General features: G+C 40.8%; 1 protein-coding gene across 1 annotated transcript in view; it reads left to right on the forward strand.

The window, feature by feature from the left end:
- Positions 1-22299, forward strand: part of col11a1a (collagen, type XI, alpha 1a) — an 82873-nt gene that overhangs the window by 54814 nt on the left and 5760 nt on the right. The window contains exons 40-59 of the mRNA XM_069697967.1: positions 47-136; positions 1225-1278; positions 3469-3576; positions 3670-3777; positions 4221-4274; positions 4456-4509; positions 5148-5255; positions 8127-8180; positions 8262-8315; positions 8783-8836; positions 9335-9388; positions 12364-12471; positions 12891-12944; positions 13096-13149; positions 14085-14138; positions 17503-17556; positions 19430-19537; positions 19856-19909; positions 20427-20480; positions 21253-21360. Coding sequence (XP_069554068.1) covers positions 47-136; positions 1225-1278; positions 3469-3576; positions 3670-3777; positions 4221-4274; positions 4456-4509; positions 5148-5255; positions 8127-8180; positions 8262-8315; positions 8783-8836; positions 9335-9388; positions 12364-12471; positions 12891-12944; positions 13096-13149; positions 14085-14138; positions 17503-17556; positions 19430-19537; positions 19856-19909; positions 20427-20480; positions 21253-21360 — 1440 coding nt within the window. The remainder of the gene's footprint in view (positions 1-46; positions 137-1224; positions 1279-3468; positions 3577-3669; positions 3778-4220; positions 4275-4455; positions 4510-5147; positions 5256-8126; positions 8181-8261; positions 8316-8782; positions 8837-9334; positions 9389-12363; positions 12472-12890; positions 12945-13095; positions 13150-14084; positions 14139-17502; positions 17557-19429; positions 19538-19855; positions 19910-20426; positions 20481-21252; positions 21361-22299) is intronic.

Here is a 22299-nt window from a genome sequence, read left to right on the forward strand (position 1 = left end):
ATGAACAATGATAACGCTAAGTAAACATATTTGATTGTTTGTATAGGGAGATCCTGGACCTCAGGGATCCTCTGGTAAAGACGGTCCCCCCGGCCTTCGCGGCTTCCCCGGAGAGCGAGGTCTACCTGGTGCCACGGTAAGAGCTCCATTCCACCTGCACCGATTCATTATAGTTTTCCTTTACACCTATTTGCTAGTAGAAAGTGACAGAACGTCGCCACATAACAAATGAACCGGCGTCTATCTCGAGCTAGTCACTTCATTAGAGACACCAGCCCTGGAATTCACTCCTGGTGATCAATCGGGTGCAGAGGAAATCCAAAGCGACGTCTTACAAATGAACAGGCGTGCCTCTGAATCGCTCCGCCACCACTGACACCACTGTTTTAACCTCGCCATGGATCATGGCGCCGCAATTACCGAATTAGGAATTGTTGGTTCGGGATTTATTTGTAGTTTAACTCAAGGACTTGAATTGTTTGTCAAATGTTAGCGCCAGCATTTTTTCAGGGGTCAGCAAACTTGTTTGTTTGTCTTAGTATGCATTATTTACTTAATAAATTATTAAGTGAGAAGTTCTGCCAATTAAACTGGCGTGGCGGGGAATGGATACACTGCAGGGAGAGGAAGTGTTGTGCTTCCTCAGTCGTCAAGGTCAGCGAGACTCCGCGGGACGGCAGCACCGCTGATTGTTTTCTGCCATTGTAATTTACTTCAGCACACAGCCGGAGCCAGCAGAAAGCCATTACCCATACTGCCGTGTGCTCTTTTGTGGCACACTAGGGAGCTGCACACATTGGACATTGACAAACGTACAACAAAGCACACGTGTAGACGACATATCATGCAGACCCATGCAGATGCAAAATAAAATTCACGATCTTCCAAAGGCAGAACAAGATGGCGAAAACGGTGTACATCCACATCCACAGTGTGTATTTACAGCGTGATCGTGGGCCACCTTAATGAAATGTCAATAGCGGTTGTATTTCTTGGAGTAAGTGCTGTGAGGTTAAACGCACTCAAAGCACAGTTTTCGCTGCGGCTGGCTGAAGTGACAAACCAGTAAACGAAGGCGGACAGACTTGGCTGGATATGCATATCATGATGCTGGTGTTGAAATGCGGGGTGGTAAATCGTGCTCACCGGCTGATGTAAAGTTGCAAAGGCTTTAACAGCTTTGTCAATGAAGTCCTCATGTGTTTTTTTCCTTGTTTACCTCAGGGCCCTGCAGGTCTGAAGGGAGGAGAGGGACCCCAAGGTCCACCTGGTCCTGTTGTGAGTATTCCTGTTTCTTTACTCTCCGTATTGGATCATTTTATATTGTATTCATGTTATTGATTAGTGTGGAGGCTTGTACAGTATATTTCATGTTATATTGAGGCCTGCATATGCTGAACACCAGACGGCAGTTAATGTCATTTGGACAGGAAAAGCTGTAAAGGTCTGTAATTGTAAAAATGTTGATGTTTGTCTTTTTTTTTGTTGTATTTGTATAAATCAGGTCTAGTTGTCACATAAATCCTGTGACAATGTCAAAGGCAGAAGTGCTCACAGCCAGTATTTAGCAACATGTGACGTTTGAACAAGTCGTTTGGACCTCCATAAGTTTGTGATGTCACAAACTCACGCTCCTGTTGCGTGTTGTCCCTCAGCATGGCCAACTGTCCAACCTTTTATGTGGAAGAAAACACAGATCAGTCCTCCCATCGCAGAGCTAGCAGGCTACAAGACCAAAGAAAACCTGTGGCTGGTCTGGGGGCGTGTCATTCAGAAACGAGTCAGCCAATCAGAAGAGAGGGTTGTTGATGTCAATGCATCTTAGAGACACAGACACAAAACAGCTGAACTGTTGAACTGCAGTCACAGTCACATTAATGACAGACATGAAAGAAAATCAAAGAGTAAATTAAGTCAATTTCACAGAGTAAACAAAGCACATGTGTTAAATTGTACATATCATGGTTATGTCATTTGTGACTTAGTTATTATTTTTCCAATGAAAGCGCCAGCAAATTAAATCTCATCTCGCTGTGCACAGAGGTTTCTCATCTGATCATGCGCGAGAGTAGCTGGGTATCAAGGCTTTTGGCTCCATTGCCTCTTGGCACACAGACACAAACAAATAAACAAACATGCACGCAACCAAACCAAGCAGCCAGGAGAGCAGCCATATGGTGAGTCACATTGTCTCGCCAACCAGGGCGCTGCTCCGACACATCTCCCATCAGTGCCTGCTGTGTTCTTCCTACTTTCTTCTCAGAGACTGTAGAGTATGTGTATCATGACATCATCAAAAAAAGGGATTTTTTTTTTCTTTTCTTTTCTTTTAGGAAAAGATTTATCTTTATGTCCAACAGAGCTAATTCAATAGGCCCCAATTATTCTCTCCATTCACTTCATAGTTCATCAAGTATACATCGTTGAAGTTGTAAATATTATTGGATTTTCATTGAAGTAAAAAGTTAGGTTTCCATTTATTTTGTACGTGTTTAGATTGAACATGTTGAGAATAATGTAGCTGCAAGGTGCCCTCACCACGGTAATTATAGTCCTTGTAAATGAAGAAATACAAAACAATATAATAATACAGATAGTAAAAATTATCCTCATGTAAATTCATTGTATTCTGAGTCCCACTTGCTGAACACGGCAGAGTATCAAATAGGTTATGAATATGTTTCCATTAAGGTTTAAGGCCTTTTTTATGTTGATCATTATATTATATTATATTTTGAGTTGATTCTTACCAGAGTGGAACAGCTCCCAGCCGATTTATCAGGGACATTAAAAATTAAAAAACCTTTTAAAGACTAGTGATGTTGTGTATATATTAAAAAAAAAAATACCAGAAGATACTTTATAGCCTTTACACAAGGACTTAATTGAATAAAACCCATGCAACACGAAGTATAGATTTTTGTTCTATATCGACAGTTTTTGGTCACACCGTGTATTCCCGGGAACATAAAGTGAACGTGCATGCAAGTAAAAGGAGAGTTGATTCAGTGCAGCAGAGATAAAAAAAAAAAAGAAGAAAAAAAAAGAACAACAACAAAAAGAAACGCAGTGTGTCATTCAGCATAATTTGTTATGAATTTTGTGTATCTGATACACGACACCAGTCTGTTTCATTCAGAGCTGCATTTCCAGCAGCAGCATAGAGCCACTAAGAGCTGAGAGAAGCACCAGGACGTCGGCTCCTCGACAGCAGATAATGTGACTGCTTTCAAGGAGCGGTGGTGCTTTATTAGAACTTAAAAGCCACCTGTTACTCTGTTTTCTTATTAAAAAGGAGGTTTGTGTGTGTGGCTGTGGATGTGTGTACTTATTCATTAGCAGTAGTCGGGTCTTACTTTATCAATGTCTTAATGCCAATGTTTGTTGTTCAGCATATGCAGGTTATATTTATGGGCAGGCTCACAAAACTCTGAAATGCTTTTATGTTGCTTTTGATGCTGCTTCCAGGGTTCTCCTGGTGAGAGAGGTCCTGCTGGTTCTGCTGGTCCAATCGGCCTGTCCGGTAGACCCGGCCCTCAGGGTCCCCCGGGTCCTGCTGGAGAGAAAGGAGCCCCTGTAAGTGTTTTTTTTCTCTTTTCTTTTCTTGTCCTTCCTTTGCCCCTCTGGGTTTTCAAAATAAAATTAAAACTATTGTCTTTGTTCTTCTAGGGTGAGAAAGGGCCTCAAGGTCCAGCTGGTCGTGACGGTGTCCAGGGTCCTGTCGGTCTGCCCGGGCCTGCCGGACCCCAGGGCCCACCCGGTGAGGACGGTGACAAGGTCAGTCAACCACACTCACCACAACTCATCTCATCCTGTTGCATAAATCCATCTTTAGTCTTATACTGGGATACATTTGGAACAATCTTGTTTACACTCTCACCATCTGCATCAAAATTGTATATCTTTCTTTTAATTAGAGTTGTCTATCCATCTTCATAATCAAATATGTCAGGAGACATAATTAGAGGAGTAGGAAAGGTGAAATATTGTTGCTCATTTACTATCCAGCCTTCTATTGAGCTGCCAAACATACGCCATATGTGCAGTGCCACAAATTACACGGTAAAAAATGTCCCTATTAGGACATCCATACAAGGTTATAGCTGCGGATGATGGTTGTTTGTGTGAAGTTGATAGTTTTCAATGATTATTTTGACATTTATTGAAGAAGTAAAGCTGATCTGAGACGCTGACTATGTGTGTGTGTTTCTGTTTCCCAGGGAGAGGTCGGAGAGCCCGGTCAGAAAGGAAGCAAAGCTGACAAGGGAGAGCAGGTGGGTAAAAAAAAAAAAAGCATGTGCATTTACATCTATTCACATGTTATATATTTTTGTATAAAGGGTCGCAATAAGAATGGTAAACCTAAATTCATCAAGTAATATACAAGTGTCTTGATATTGATTTGAACATTGTGGAACATGCACTTTTGTAACAACGTCTTTTGTTTGTTTTCAGGGTCCTCCTGGCCCAGCTGGTCTCCAAGGTCCCATTGGTGCCCCAGGTCCTGCTGTAAGTATTGTAATAGACCATGAATGTGTTATTTATATTTGAATGCGACCAATGCTGGATTTTTGAGGTAACTATGAAAATTCCAGAATTCAAATAGTGACCAAAATGTGGTCATCAAACACAAAGATATATAATACAAGCAGGACATTTTACAGTGAACTTTATTGTCCAAAATGACATTGTTGCATTTAAACAGTGTAATTCTCTGGGAATGTAATAATTATAAACAACTAAAAATTCTAAATCACACAAATAGAACCGTTTCTAATTTACCCCAAGCATCTTTGTCTGCATTATATTCTGTAAAAAAAACAGTTTTCATATTGGTCAGTTTATACGCTGATACCGATAATCTGTAATGGGCCAATATCGGCTGATAAAATTGGCCAAGCGATAAAGTGTTTTGTCTCTTATTTCTATAAGCTCAGAGTTGTGGAATGCTGCATCTCCTTTGCTTTGAATCAGCAAGTTTTACACATATTTATGTAAAAATTGCAATGCTCATCATGTACGCACTGCAGTTCATGTTGGACTTGTCAAATTGTATGAATGCTCTGACAGTGTTGACCATGCAGGCAAGGAAGATGTTCAGCCTGAGCAGGAGGTCACAAAGAAAATGTGTGTGTATTGGTTCCCAGGGAGCTGATGGAGAGCCTGGTCCCAGAGGTCAGCAGGGTATGTTTGGACAGAAGGGAGATGAAGGCTCCAGAGGTTTCCCGGGACCCCCTGGACCTATCGGCCTGCAGGTTTGTACCATAACCAGCGATGATTACAAATATTAACAGCCATTATAGAGACATTGTTCCATGTATTTTTGTTGTTGTTATGGCTACATGAAGACATTATGAATTTAATGTTGTAAACTATTTTGACATCTTCAGATGAACATTTAAGATACATTGTGTAAAGACATATTTACAGTGAAGAAGCCTCCTCAAGGCTTCTACTCCCAATAAACACCAGCTGGGCTTTACGTTCACCAGACTCAGCTTCGTGCTGCTCTCCACTCTGCAACTGACTCATTTAGTCTCAAACACATTTTTGAAGACTTTTTCTACAACTTTTAGTCCTCAAAGTTTGTTAATGCATCTTGTTTATGATGCAGTTTCATTTGTGTAACGCGTCCTTTAGAATTACACCTTGACAGTCTCAATTGTCAGGTGATAGTGTTTCTTCTTCCTCCTGGGTTTTGTAGCTGTGGTACAGGATGAGGAGCGTTGTTGGAGTATAAACATATTCAGTTGTATATCTGCAGAGATTAACTCTTGAGATGAGGAATAACTTGAAACAGCACACAGTAGAATTCTGACTCCAGGTCATCACTTCAAATTCATTTTGTATTCCTCTGTTCTGTCTTGTCGCCGTGCTGTGGACCATATCTGGTGTCTCTAGGGTCAATTAGCTCAGTGTTTGCAAGACCATATTCAATAATCACCTGTTGCTAGGGAGGATAGAGCTGATTTAGCATCCCCAGAGGAGGGAATGAACTGAACAGAAGCATAATTGGAGTTTATCCTGTATTAATTATTTTTAAACCTGTAGAGTAGGTGTAACTTATTGTAATTTATTGTCTAATATCTCTTCATACATACACATCAACTATCATAATTTATTTTATACCACATCTGTTTGTCTATATGGACCAGATGCCTGCAACGATGTGAACTTAAATATAGTTTCTGTACTCTCTCTTCCTGTCTGTAGCAGCGGTCTCTAGTGATGACACGTTAGTCAGATTCACTCAATTAACTCTCTAAACTGTACACAGCTCCACCGTGACCTTCGCCTCACACACAAACCCGCACTCACACAGGTGCCTATGCACTTTAATTGGATATGTGATGCAGCGTATCGTGACCCGGCTTTGACCTGCAATGATTGCACCTCTCACCTCCTTTCATCAGCACCCAGGGTTGGCTGTACACCACCTCAGCCCTCACACCGAACTCGCATAAGGCCCGTCAGGGTGTTCAATGCAGAAGGCATTATCACCACTGCTCCATTTTTCTTCTTGATATGCAACATTTTATGTTTTATTCATAGATGACTGCTACTCTTCCAAGGACATAGTTAGAGTCAGACTGGAAATATTAGGGTCATTTAAAAAGCAGATCAGCCCGATAAACAAAATGCACGCATAAGCTAAACGGCACTACAACTAGCCTTAATGATGTTTTTCCGCACCGTGATAATAATATAACGAGATGGGACCTCTACCTCAGTAGTAACCCATTTGTATGTAATTATCTGTTTAGTAGTAATCAACTCCTTAAGCTGAACACGTTAGGAGTTTGCAGCAGAGACTGGGGTCATTGTCTCGATGAAATTACACAGACTGCTGCTCATCATTCCAAAGGTGCTGTCCCGTCTCCACAGGATCAGATTCAATGGGCTTTTAATTGGGAGTAATTCACTTCCCATCGCGGTTCCATTAATTGCTTGGACTGACCTGATCCAATAGTCTGTTCCATCGTTGAGCACATTTACTGTGCCGCATGATTAGAAGGACCGCTAACGATATCAGACCGGAGGAGGCCTTTCGCACGGATGATATTTCTCGGCACAGGGAGGAAGCAATATGCAGTCGCACACACTTCACAGCACACGGTGGAAATACTTGCAAACAGGGGAATGAACACACACATGCTTAGATGTAGCGCAATGCACACATACACAAACTTAGAACAGTCAGCAGAGACTTTTTTTTTTTTCCTCTCCTTGGTGTCGGGATTATGTGTATTTAAGGTCACTGTGAACATGTGTAGAAGAATGAATTCTCCGATCTTTTCGATCCTGTGCAACCTTACACCCTCCACTGATGACAAACTTCCTCAGAATGAAGAACAGAAACACACACACACACACACACACACACACACACACACACACACACACACACACACACACACACACACACACACACACACACACACACACACACACACACACACACACACACACACACACACAGAAAGCAAAGCAAGCTACAGCGATTTAATCATGGCAATTACCGGTAGAAATGTCAGGGATCAAACACACATATGAGGTCTTGACCACGCGGCTCGTTTATCATGCATGAGGGAGCTGGAGCTCTGCTGGGACCTTCGAGTGAGAATGTACAAGTCACTGACTGCAAAAAAAGGACAGCAAATAGAAGATGAGTATTGACCTTCATGTTTGCAGACCTGGGGACAGAACTGGGAACCCCGCCCCCTTTGTTGTGCTCACACCACAAGTGTAAAGTTCTTCATTAGCAGCAGATATTACAGAAAGTATTTCCTCTTAATGCTGTAGGCTTTTCTTGACCTTGCTCTGCACATACTCTTTGAATATTTCAGGGAATAGATAATAGGATTAGACAGCAGTTAAAACGTGGATTGGAGTGACTCATTCATGCACGTTATGGCTCACAGGTACATTTCATATTTTAGTGACGGACTTCCAGCAATCGAGTCAAATCTCAGATTAAATCTCAAGCAGCATCATTGGATGTGAATGCAATTAACAGCACAAACAAATTGAAATCATTAATAGCACTTAGTCATGCGGCAGTACTTTGTGCTTGTAACATAATTTATTTCTTTTCTGATAATATGATTAATGTGATTTGTCCACAGGGGCTTCCTGGACCTCCAGGTGAAAAGGGGGAGAACGGTGATGTCGGACCAATGGTAAGAGGAGACACCTGCTTTTTGTAAGTACTTTTATAGTAGTTTAATACGCTTCTTCAACACTGTAACTCTTTTATGCAGGGCCCTCCTGGTCCCCCTGGTCCTAGAGGTCCTCAGGGTCCAAGTGGAGCTGATGTAAGTATGGCTACTTGTTAACAATTCAATTCAATTCACACAACGCCATAGGTTATTTCAGGGCACTTAACACAGTAAAGTCCTTACAACAGAACTTAACAACATTATACAGAGGAACCCAGCAATTATACAATTCCTACATAAGCAACTGGGAGGAATAAACTCCCTTTTAAGGGATAAAAACCTCTGACAGAGGGAAAGAAGCACCAGGCTCACACTGGTTGTGGTGAAGGGAGAGCAGAGTGAGAAAAGAACAGCATAGACATGGGGCCAGTAATCGCAGACCAGAGACGTGCAGCTCCAGGGCCAGGCATAATTATAAATCAAATTTGCATCCTGTTTATCTCAAAAGAATCTGCTCCATTTAAGCCTGTGTCATAATGTTAGCTACATCTTTAGTGGTTTTAGGCCTGAATATCATCACTTGATGCATCATGACTCATCTCTTGTTTTATGTCCTGCTGCAGGGTCCACAAGGTCCTCCAGGTGGTGTGGGCCCGATGGGATCCGTGGGCGAGAAGGTGAGAGTCAGAACATGGCACCCCTTTAGTGCTCTGCATGCCTGGTATGATGTTGGGCATTGGCTCTGACACATTGGTCCCTCACATCTTTCAGCCCACCCAGCTGCTCCCCTTTTGTCATCACGTACAGTCCACTCATTTCATATGCTCAGCCTTTTTGTCTGAGTTAGTGCTTTGACACTAGTAATGTCCGTTTTACAACACTTCCAACAAGATTCGTCCATTTTACTGCCATTTGGCAGACGACTGCCTTATAAATACTTAATGCTGCACCACGGCTGTGAAAATGACCCTGGAATATGAAACACGAAGGGCTACAAACACGTGGAATGCAGTAGTTTTTAAGACCCTAACAAGAGATGTTGTTAATATTGACATTATTATTCTGTGAAAGATATTTTGTACTAGATGAACCGTTTTTTTTTTTCTGTATTTGGAAACTTAATGTGTCATGTTGAAGGTTTATCTGTCCAGACACTGACATTTGTCTAACCGCAGGGTGAGCAAGGAGAGGCCGGAAACCCAGGACCATCTGGAGAGCCCGGGACTGGGGTAAGTAAAATCTGATTATCGAGAGGAAAACGGCAGCATTAATGGATAGTTTTAGGTAAATGTACTGTAGAACAAAGTCCAGTCTCACGAGACAGGTTTTTTTTTTAGTAACATTGTGTATTCATCACAGTGAAAGTAATCTTTCCTCACGTTTAGGCTACTCGTTTCTCTCAGCGTGGCTCTTCTGCATTGCAACCCATGTCCCTCTGCCCTGCCAAATTGAGTCTCTTCCCAGCCTCTTAAGACATAATTACCAGGAGGATATGCCCAGTGCCTCTGTCCTAAAGGACAATGATTGCAGCCACTATGAAGCAAGTTGGCACCAAAACACTAGATCTCCGCTTTGCTGAGTGCAGCTTAAGTTGTACTTTTCTCTTTTTTGTTGGCTAAAATGAGACTGCAGTGAAGGACCCTACAACTTTTATTCTTGCTCTTCAATCTCGTGTTTTTTTTGTTTTGTTTTACTCAGAGTTAATTTTAAGAGATTTAAAAAGCTTGCAATTTTTATTTGGACTGCCACTCAGTGTTGATGGTAAATGTTGTCAACTGAAGCAATAAATTCCCTAGTGCTGCCAATTTGACTAAGAAAGCAGAATCTGTCGGCGTTTTTCTGCCAGAAGAGCTGTGTTAGCAGTGCTTGCATTTACCAGGATGGATTGCATGCGAGCTTCTGATACCTGACCTTTAATCTTTTATTTTCCTTTGCTGAGTCTCCCCTCGCGGCACCCATTCAAAAATATCAGTAAAGAAGTTGATTATTCATCAGGAAGCTACAAGAACCGATCATAGACATTAGCCTCAGCAGTTATTGTAAACACACATCACAACGTGTTGAGAAATTCTTTCCCAGTCTATCCTCAGTATCCTGAGGAAGGTTTCCAGCAAACTTCTGTCCAAGTCGGCAGCTCAGTTACTCTTGCACGGCTAATGCACCCACGGCTTATGCTTGTCTTTGCTGCATTTCTTCCGCTTTATACTCTGGCTTAAATTAATGTGGCTAAATAACAGCCAAAACCATGTGAAATGTATCCTCGTCCATTACATTTTTTGCACTTTTGGTGTGACAATGTTGCTGTTGGAAACGTGGCTAGTTGAAGTGCAAGCGATGAGAACAAAGGGCTGCGTCTTATATCGCATACTTCAGTTAGTGCATTTACATTTCGTACACTTATATGTTGGTGCACTAACTTGTGTAGAACGTGGGTTTCGACAGGGTAGTGTTGTCTCAAATCCCTTGCTGCTGTTCTGCACTCACTGGCGGGAAAAAGTAGCCCATGAACGCATCACATGCTAACGCATTTGTAGACTTAATTTAGTTATTTTACCCACAGTAAACATACTAATGGCTTCTATACAACATCAGTGTAGTGATAAAAAAATTAAAAAAAAACACTTATGTGTACAACTTACATTGGTACAGTGCAGTGCTCTGCGGCTGCTGCAGCTTCCTCAGACACCGCCTGCAGGTCAAAAATAGGTCGGTTGTCCCTCCCTCCAGCGTTTCATACTCAATTTGTGGACTGTTTTGATAACACCATTCATAGTGCACCGCATGTTTCCATACCTGACAGTGTGAACTTCCTTATGCACTTAAAATTGCAAGTATAAGACTGCAGGTACAACATTAGAGACACAGCTATGGTTTCGTTTAGGTCATTTCAATTGGCCTGTAATTCTAACAGTCTGACAACTATGTCTCTGTACATTAGAAATAATAGAGCCAGAAGAACAAAATCTTTTGCAGCTGCTTCCCAGAGACTTTATTGAGGAATCTATTGCTTCAATTGACTACATTTACCATCCACACTGACTGGACGTCCACATACAAAGTGGTGTATTTTCTTTTTAATATATCCATATGCTTGTCCATGTTGTTGCCAGACAGAAATTTAAGACAATTTGATTAAGCTTTTTGTATTTTTACCAAACAGCCATCATTGATGGCTCCATTTGCTCTGCAGCCTTATTTATCATTATTGAGGCACAACAGCAGATTGAAAAGATGGCCTATTTCCAGTGGGACTGGCAGAGTGTGATTACATGGATTCATAATGTGCCCCGTGTGACTGCTTTTGTCAATGACATCTCCAAAGTCAGTGTGCACCATCATGAGCATCATCAATGTGTATATTTTGATGTGTTACTACATTTTAGAGGCTATAATATAGAGCTAAAATCTAAAAAATATTAATTCATTAATAATAAAAGTCTAGAAAGTGTGTGTTGTACAAACATCAAGTAAAACACGTAAACATTCATTAAAATGTTACTGTTAGACAAATATTTAATGTGGCTTTAAAGCTGTACAGCAGATGAAACGAGATGAGCTCTTTGTTTTGCCGTGTACTAAAAAGCTCTACTGAATTATGGCTTCAACAGAAACAGCTGACAACCACAAAAATTGAGGACATCCAGAACAATCTGTCATTCAAATCTTTAACAGATTTCCCACCAAATTACATTTTTAGAGAGAATCGGCTGGATTCCTCGATGCCACAAAGAAAACAGGGGCTCCAGCACACAAAATGAGAGGAGTGCACCATTGTATGAGCAGAAATAGTGGATACAAATTAGAATAAAGTAACAGAAGCCGGGGGTTTCAGAGATTCTGGCAGATATAAAAATCATGTCCAGCATATTTATTTTCATTACGGAGTTCACATAACACCTTTGAGATTCAGTTGCCTCTGTCTCTGGACTGTGGAGGCACACTAACATCACATCTAAGAGCTTGTGGTGCTAAAAAAAACATGTTGACTTTTTTATTTCATATCAACAGTGTCGACCATCAAGGTTCACCGTCCACTGTTACTCACACTGGGATCATCTCCAGATCCCATTTCTCTTAGCAGCGTCTGACTGCAGATCTGTTTTTTATCTCCACATTCTTCAGTGTTGGGAGAGAAAGAAAACGCTGCCTCTTGTGATACTGATGTAATTAATGTCCTCCTCTGCCCCAAACCCAATCTCTACAGGGACCTAAAGGTGAGAGAGGAGAGAAAGGAGAAGCTGGGCCCCCTGGATCAGCTGGACCCGCTGGTGCCAAGGGACCCCCTGGAGATGACGGTCCAAAGGGCAACCCTGTAAGTCCAACAAATACTCTCAAAATCTTTAAAGGGGGAGAATTTCCAGTTCTCAGTCACTCAGGCTCAAATGTCCTGCTCTGAAGGAAATATCTCCTCCAGACTTGAGGCAGGCAATTTTATCCCACAACATGTTCAAGAGCTAAAAAGCCTTTTTATTGAGGAAGATTATATTTTATGTCAGCATGGTAATGGGATGCAGTGAGGCCTTTTCTCATGGATTTGCAACATCATCATTAAGTCCATCAAATTACCTTCTGGGGCTTTAACCAGGTACACCAGAACTAAATAACTGTCTAAATTACCAACCATATCCTTAATACATGTATCCAGGGAAATTATGTCTCGGCAGTAGTGCCTCAGGTTTCTTTTTTTACTTTTTTGTTTATGCTGATGCATCCTTTTTCACTTTCTGAAAGGGTCCCGTTGGATTCCCTGGAGACCCAGGCCCACCTGGAGAACCAGGTGTTGCTGTAAGTATGATATCTAAATGTTGATAATATATAGGCCCTTGTGTAGTGGATAATTTGTTTTAGTGGAACATGTTTAATCTATAAATTAAACAGGATTGCAGTTATTAGATAGATATTTTTATTTTCTAACTTGCACATCTCTGTTTTGCAGGGCACTGATGGAGAATCAGGAGAAAAGGGAGAAGATGGTGAATCCGGTCAACCGGTAAGTTGTTGACTCTTTTCATTATTTGGGTTGAACAAACGACTTCATGAGAATATATCTGTATACAGTTTACTTTATAAGTGCCAAATAAAATCAAATGATCTGAACAGTCAGCTGCTACGTTGCTGTCTATGAATGAACCTTGTTTGTTTGCTGATGTAGTAGTCCACCACAAGTTTGCCTCCAGTTAAAGCTGTAATTATATTAGTGAGTAAATAATTTACACTGCACCGTTTTAATTCATGATATTTACTTCATGCTCTTGGGTGTAGCATAAATGGACTTGTCTGCTTTGTAGATTCATTAAGTATGATTAGAATTAAAAGCCAAACAGTAATGCGCTTGCTCTGTTTAAAGTGCATCACAACTCTTAATATTTATGGCTGTAAATGAGCTTTAAACAATGCCAAGGAGAAACATCGCAAATATTTTATTTACTCTGTTTATGAAGCCTGATTGGATGCGGAAAACTGCAGAGGACAACAGTGTTATACATTTTGTATGGTGGCTCATTTTTGTTTGAGGGGAAAACATATATATATCCTTCTATTTTGTGTATTTATATGTAGCTGTGCAGTCAATAACTTTTCAGTACTGCGACTATTTCCCAAAGCAAATGATAAAAAATTGCTGTAATTGCTTGCAATTAGCTTGGAGATAATTGGATGAAAGTGTCCCAGGGTACCATTTCAAGCAGTGCGCTGCCTCATCCAACTTTTTGTTTTTGGCCCTTATTTTTATGGACTATCCTGGGCTTGAATATTCCCTAAATGTCTCTATGCTCTCTGTGCTATTGTCCTTTTGGCAGAGGTTTAGTGAAGCAAGCTGTGCCGTCATCAGAATACATATTTGAATGGAAAGATGTTTTTGGTCACAAACTGTTTTATTGTGTTTTAATAGCAGCCTGCATGTCTTGTTTTTGCGTTTGTTTTCAGGGACCTCCAGGTCCATCAGGGGAAGCGGGCCCACCTGGACCACCTGGCAAGAGGGTAAGTCATTAAAACTAGTTTTACTGCAGTGTTTGTGCATCCACGTGTGCTTCCAGCAGTAAACAAAGTCTCATGGTTCCATTGTTGGCATTTTGTTTTGATGTGAATATTCTTTCTGATCAAAGCGTTTTTTCAGTGTTAAAATCCTGACTCAACAAGAAAATGTTGAATGTCTTAGCGCTGTTTTAAAATAAATTCAGGGAGTGCGTATCTGTTAACATTTGGCTCTTTAGCTGGTGGACCAGTGTCCCGACTTGACTCGCCTCGCAACAACTCCACCTCAACAACTCAATTTTAGCAGGAAAGCTGGAGAGATTCATTTTCATTAAAAGCCAAGTGGAGAAAACAAAGTGGAAGATTTAAGGGGTCAAGGCATTTATATGCCTGCGATGAAAAGCCGTCCCAAAGCCTACTGAGAATTGAACATCAGGATGTGAAAACCGTGAATCAATTTTTTTTTTCTTAGCAAGAAATTGAAAGGCTTACCAAAAAAAAAAAAAAAAAAAAAAATTGTCAGCAAAAAGCAGCCATGAGTTCCAAACTCATTTACGTCTTTGTGGCAGGGAGAAGAAAGTGAGACATATATAGCAAGTCTGACACATTATTGATCTGTTGGTGCTTGACTGGCAGCCGGAGCAAAACAAAAGCATAACATGAACGTGGTAAAGTTGTTAAGAGGTTACGGGATGAGAAGGGCTGGCTTTAGGAGGGGCCGCCAAAGAAAATGAAATAGAATAAAACCTTTTTATCTTTGAATGTGTTTTTTGTGATGTGATAATGTATTTCTTTATTTGACAGGGACAGAGATCATTGATCAGCATTAAAACAACTGTGAATGGGCGAAACCATTAACATGTTTTCCCTGGCCAGTATTTAAAACAGGAGCCTAAAATCAGAATAGAACACTATCACCATAAACACATACAGATATCATCAAAAGACCATAGATGATATATGAAAATGGACATAGTCTCTGGTTCTGAGAAGCCAATTAAAAAAATGCCTTAAAGTGTAATATGAATGAGGGCCACTAGGGGCTGGCTTAAAAATTAAAAAAAACACGAGCTCTAATAGACTCCCAGTAAAAAAGTGTCAACTTCTCTCATTAAATACAAAGTCAATACATATTTTCCTCAAGAAATTATGACGTCTTTAGCTAAATTCACTCTTTTTGATCAGTGTGCTGGTCGTCCTGAGAATAATTTTCAACAATGAATTAGATATTAGGCCTCAAAGAGAGGTATGTTTGGGGGGCATGCCTAATTTGATTGACAGACCTGGGGTGCAATCAGATTGCCGGTTTAGGTGGGCGGGTAATAGTGTCCTTGGGTTTCCAATCAGATCAAGTCAGACCCATCCCTCACTCCTCCCCAGCTCGACCAAATATGGTCACTCCTGGCTCCGGTGGTAATGACCAAAATGCCAGACTCCAGGCTTCATAACAGCAGTTCACAAACCAATGGGTGGTTGGCCACGTGCTGCAGTCTAATGCCCAGGCCAATGCAATGCAAATCCACCAATGTAACACAACAGAGATTTAGGGAAACTTCTCAAGGTTAGAGTGAAGATAAAACACATTGCACCGCATTAAAAGTTAATGTGCGTGTCATTCTCGCTCTGTCCAGTAAGCAGATTTCCTGTATTATGCCTAATGAGGCTGAGATATCAGTGTGAAATATCAAAGGCGGTAAACTGCTTATTGAATGCACACATCAAGAGATGGAACATTAACATATTTCCAATATGATGTGGCGCTCAAACGTCCACATGAAAAGGAGCAGTCATCCTCCTGAATTTGAAATAAAAGTCACAATCTCGAGTGACTCAGTGCATTTCAAAGAAAGGCTCGGTCCAACGGGGAAAAAACATGCCATGCATTTTTAAACCAGGGTTGATTGCTTTTCTAATGTGTCCAATGAAATTTATATTCTGAGTATTTAGCCTGGTATCAGCATATGCTGCACCTAAATGGTCTAGGGATTATGGTGAGGAAAAGGGCTATTTTATCACACACAGGTCTTTAATCGCCTTGAGAGAGAAAAAAAAAAAAGAGGGCCTAAAATGATCCTGGGTTCTCTCTGACAGGTCGCTCCTCAGAATGTCTAATTCTATGACTCTTTTTGTGTTTTTTCTGCATTTTGTAGGTAGAAATTTGCAGCAATCCTTAAATCTCTCGGTCTCAGCCTGACATTCTTAATAAGCCGATCGAGCACAAATTTGGTCTCATCTAATTTGCTAATGCACTGATAGCGGAAATGTATTCAACTTTGCTTCCCGAAAAAAGGAATATGAAATGAGTTGTTAACCTCATCTGGCTTTAATTTTTTTGATTTGGGTTTATATCACTGCATAATTTTTTACCCTTTTTACTCATTAACCGGTAGCCATTCTATCCAATCACGAATAGTGATAATCTCCGTCTCAAATGCTCGAGGCAGCAGATCCACCAAAAAAAAAAAAAGGTGCTTCGTTAATCTCGACAAGAAGAACAAACCTATACATCGTCTCTGGCACGCTGTTTAACGTGCCACAGTCGTAAATGGTTCTTGTGCTGATCAAGAGCCACTAGTAAGAGGCACATATCAGGAGGAGATGAAAGCTCTGAGACAGAAGGCGAGCTCACATTTTAGGCTCTCAGTCAATAGCACTCAGGCTGTAGGCGGCCAGATCAGAGTGGAATTCAGATGGGGAGAGGTTTTGAAGAGGCTGACCGGAGGTGGAGTTGAAAGAAAGTGGCGCTGGTCTCTGAGAGCCTGACCAGAAAGAAAAAGACGATATAAGACGAAGCCTGTGTGTGTGTGTGTGTGTGTGTGTGTGTGTGTGTGTGTGTGTGTGTGTGTGTGTGTGTGTGTGTGTGTGTGTGTGTGTGTGTGTGTGTGTGTGTGTGTGTGTGTGTGTGTGTGTGTGTGTGTGTGTGTGTGTGTGTGATTTCAATATGTTTTCTTACACGACTGCCTGATTGTATGTTTTTGAGTGCAGACATAGGAGAGACACCCAGATAGATCTTGACACAAGTGAAGTCGTGCACATCGGATTATCTTCCCACCAGCAAGACAATCAATTCAAGATGAATCTAATAAAGATACAATAATACCAAGAGCATTACAACATCTCTAGTGATGATGAGCATTCCTAGTTTGAGACACCAAAATTTAGGCAGCAAACATGACTCAGCAATTTCAAATAAATAGATAAAATAAGTGAGCTGTTTTTGCCTTTTTTTGCTTTCTCTGTGTTGCTCTCTGAAATTTGATGAAAGGTCAATGACGACCGCTCATGGTTTGCTCAGTGTTGTCGTACGACTGTGTGTGTGTGTGTGTGATGATGCTAGAATGCTCAAGTGATGTCCTTTCATCCTCCTCAGGGACCTCCGGGCACTGCGGGTGCAGAGGGCAGGCAAGGAGAGAAGGGCGCTAAGGTAACAAAATCAATTCATCCTCCGTACAGTAGAGCCATCTCAGCAAGTCCCCCTGGCTTGCCCACCACTCCACCGCCACCACCTCACATCACTGCACCCACATTATTGAATTAAAAGCACACACAAAAACAACCTCAACAAGTAAATTAATTTCCATGGCAGATTAGATGGAAATTTATGGACGCAGCTTGTTTGAGTAAAACTTAAAACTTAAAGCTTGTTTCTCGCCATGTTCGGTGGCTTAATTTCAAAGGCGACAAAAAGGAGTCAACGCTATTTATGTCTGAGCCCTCAGGTACCCGGAGCTATCATGCTTTGCTCTTTTCAGTGTGAATCAGAGCTCAGTGAGATTCCTCTTGATTTTGCACTTGTTGTGCACCAATCTCACCAAGTTTGAGTCTTCTACATATGTTCTGTTGCTTTGTGCAAAGGCAGAATCAATTACCATCAGCTGGTGCAGACAACAGCATCTCTCTCATATTCACCACGGCACCGGCGACTTCACTGTAATGAATTCAGTAGTTCTGATATCTTTGCATTAAGGCTGTAATCTGCAACTACCTCACAGCTCAGACTTGATATCTTCCTTCCACGTGCTCCGTCTTTGCACATTGATGTTTCTGATCATCAGTCATTTTAGTCCGTTTTTAGACATAGGACATGGCGACCTCGTGGTCACCCCGATTCCCTCATGAGCTCTAACTGAAAGTGCAGCAGGATTCACCGCCATCTAGTCTTGTGCTTGTTCCCAGCCTCATGCTGGAGGAACAGGAACACTCAATAACTCTTGTTTACTTGTCCCCCGTTTACACGATCTACACACCGCATACTGTCTCAGCATAATTTAAAACTTAAGGCAGCCTGCAGCTGAATTCTGATAAAAAAAAATACTCTGAAGTGCCAAGAGGCTCCAGAGAAAGCTCGACGAGATATCAGAGGGTTGCTTGTGTGTCGCAGAATTTAGAAGCTGTCATACATGCAGATTATTTTTTTTAAATCTCTACCATTATATAATATACACCACTTTTACTGTAATTTACACTTTGTGTAGGCCTGTTACAATTATTCTATAATCACCCAATCACAGTTATTGGAGTATTTTCATCATTATTTAGCATCATTGTCAGAATCACTTCCATTCACATCTATAGAAACAGCTGGATGAAACTAACAGGAGGTTTATATCTCTATCCAATATTTCTATATCATGTTTCACTGTTTGAGGTTTGACTGTCACTCTTTTGAGGACTTCATCTCACCTCACCTCCTTCTTCTACTATGAATTAATATTACATGTTTATCTCGAGGCGCTCGCATTCTAATATTCCACCAACCACATTTCTATGAGCATCTATCAACATGAACACCATTGATTCAGTTGCAAAGCACACAAACACAAACGCCACAGTCAGTAAATGGCTTTTAGTCTTTATAAGTTGTATTATTGTACTATGAAAGTGTAATAAAATGAACAGAAAAAGACAATTAAATTATTCATCGCAATTATTTATGTAACTATTAATTGTCTGGATTTTTTTTATTGTGACAGCCTCACTTTGGTGTGTGCTACAATTAAGCTACAGTTACCTAAAAACTGTGTACAACAGACATCTAAAGTTGATTTTGTTTCTTAATGTCAAAGTAGTAATGGTTCCTCAAATTAACTGTACTGATTGGACTTACTACTTCTTAGTATTTGACCAAATATAAATGTTAATATTCATATTTTACATTTAGTGAATCCTACTTTCAGCCAGATCATCTAAACAATGTCTGCTTTATTAACATTATTACAATAAGCTTACATATTTAAATTGTGATTTATTGTACAGACCAAATCATGCATTCACACCACTTGTATATCCACTTACAGGGTGAGGCAGGTTCTGAGGGTCCAGCAGGTAAAACAGGACCAGTCGGCCCCCAGGGACCTCCAGGAAAGCCCGGTCCAGAGGGTCTGCGTGGAATCCCTGGCCCTGTCGTAAGTAAAAACCACAGCACTGACCCTTCCCTGTGTATTTACATTCAGCTCCACTCTCAAAGAGACAGGCAAAACTAAGACACACACCCTCAGTCTACACACATTTACAAAAAAAAAAGTGCTAAGGCATGATGATAGACTTCATGGAATAATCAATACTCCCATTTGGCTTCTACTTTAGTTTCACTTGTTTATTCCACCACACTTTTCTTCCCTGTTTGGGCTATTAATCATCGTGCTGGCCAAAGAAAATCAATGGCAGACCAGAGAAAATACAGCAGCCTATAATGCTCACGACAATTGAATGGCTTTTCACAGGGTGAACAAGGACTGCCTGGCTCCCCCGGACAAGATGGTCCACCAGGTCCAATGGTCAGTATGCATAATATCTCCTGCTCTTTTTCGCTCTCAGTATTTATCTAATTAGACTTGCAGTTGTTCGCAGGAGTATTTTTCACTTTTGACAGAGCTACTGTAGGCAAGAAATTCCCCCTTGACTCCGGTCTTTTTAAGTTAAATTGGACTTAATCCAGATGTATATCCTACTATATTAAACACATTGAAACAAAGTTGCACTTAAAGATCTCATTTATTTTTGTCTGTTTCTCAAAAAGCCAGACTTTTTCCCATATATATGGAGTTTAATGGGTTTTCATCCGTTCTTTTTTCTCTCTTAAATTTATGATTTTCTAGCCTCTTCTTTTGTTCCTCTTCATTTTCACACTCGTTATTGGCACTTTTTTTTTTTCCTTTTCTTTTCGGTTTCATGTTTCTTTGTCTTTATTGCCTCATTTCAAGTTTTTGTCTCTAGTTGTACTCACTCCATCCTGACTGTCTTTTGTTCTACTCTCTGCCAAATTGGTTTTTAACTTAAGATCTTGTTGTTTAGGGTCCTCCCGGTCTTCCTGGTCTCAAAGGTGACCCTGGGTCTAAAGGTGAAAAGGTGAGTAATTCCTCTTGTTTTTCTCTGTCTCTGACTCTAAGCTAGTTTCATTTCTCAGGTTCAAAGTTGAAGACAATCATGTGAACAGCAGAAGGAACCAGCGGACAATGACTTGGCACACTGTCTTTGCAAATGATCAAAAGCAACATATCTTCGAATTACACAGCAGTGCTGTAGCCTTGTATTAACATTTAAGAAACTAAATGAGTTTTTGTCCTCGCTGCTCTAAGAGAAAACATTTTAACAGGATTGAATATGCAGCCGAATGTGATGTATCACTCTAATCTGTCTAATCTTGCTCGTTTGTCTTCTGCCACCATCAAATTTTAGGGTGAAATATAACTGCAAAGGATATTCAGACAGCGCACATTACTCTGTCTAAATTGCCTCCCACGCACTGACATGATGGCTGGAGAGAGAACAGTTTAAAAGCACACAATAGTGGCACTGCGTTGTGCAATTTTAATGCTGTCAAATCATCGTGCACGGTTAGAGCTCGCCTATTTCAAATTCATCATCTTTGTGTTGTGAATTGGCGGCGGTTGCTTTTTGAATTTCCACAGAAATTATTTTGTACATGTTGTAGGGCAGACGTTTCAATTATAATTCCAGACGAATCGTGCTGCATTGAAACTTCAGCCACTCTTCAGTTTTGTGGAGAAAAATAATGTTGCCCTTGTCAGACACGTATATAAGAGCTTTAAAGTTTGAGTACGCAAAGGGACACCGCCGCTGTCTTTGACTGAACTTTGTGTGTGTTTTCATCCTGCAGGGTCACCCAGGTTTGATTGGTCTGATCGGCCCCCCCGGTGAGCAAGGAGAGAAAGGAGACCGAGGTTTGCCGGGGCCCCAGGGTTCTCCTGGTGGCAAGGGCGACGGTGTAAGTGATTGATGACTCCATTTCCACTGTACTGGTCCGCAGGCTGGTTGCCCTCCACCTCTTGCCATTTTTAGTCCGTTTGGCCTTCCACTGTGGCCACAGGTCTCGCCGCAGTCACTTGAGGTTGTACCATAGTCCAATGAACATGTGCACTGCAGTGCAGCTAAGTTTATTGTTTAAACTTAACTATTTAATTCTCCTTTGTATTCATGCACTGTGTTTTGAAAGCATTGGGTGGTTTGATTTTGTTAAGTGATTTCTAGCTTTGCACTTTGTTAGCATTGATCAACGTCAAGGAAAACTAGCAACTATCTATGTAGCAGTTGTGTTTTTCCTCCAGTGAGCATCCCGATCACTGTAAACACCACATATACATGCTGCAAGTGTGTCACCACTTATTACTACTGTGGTCAGTTTCTGTAAATTTGATGTCTACTGTAATAATATCATGTTGTGCATTGTGGGAAACTGGTAAGACTTTTACTCCGAGCCAGTGGCATAACAAAATTGTGATTGGCTCTGGTGCAAATACTCTTTTTTGGCTCCTCCCCTATTCCCGAATGCTCAACATATTCGTTTGCTCACATATGCACACATTTTACGTATGCTGCTAAAGTCTTGTGCATTTGTTGAAGAGGTTTTGTTTTTTATAAAAAAGTTTAACTGTTAAGAAAAAAATTATATCACTATGTCAATAAGAGTTATAACAAATGACAGGGAACAAGGTCACTGGACAAACAAATTAGTGTTTCCCAGCATGCCTTCTTCCCTGGTAGCTTTTGAGAATAATGCAACCCCATTAAATAGGCCTAAGTGACAGGTAGAAATAATGTTGTGGTTTATTAAAACATTTAGTTTTGGAACATTTTAATAGACAAATAGTCTATGACTTTGAAACCAAAGATGGGAAGGTAGTATATATACCTATCCCAATCAAGG

The sequence above is a fragment of the Brachyistius frenatus genome, unplaced genomic scaffold (assembly GCF_029030835.1).
Source record: "Brachyistius frenatus isolate BFR_SWC_R1_liver_20210118 unplaced genomic scaffold, ASM2903083v1 Contig_25, whole genome shotgun sequence".
Taxonomy (NCBI): Eukaryota; Metazoa; Chordata; class Actinopteri; family Embiotocidae; genus Brachyistius; species Brachyistius frenatus.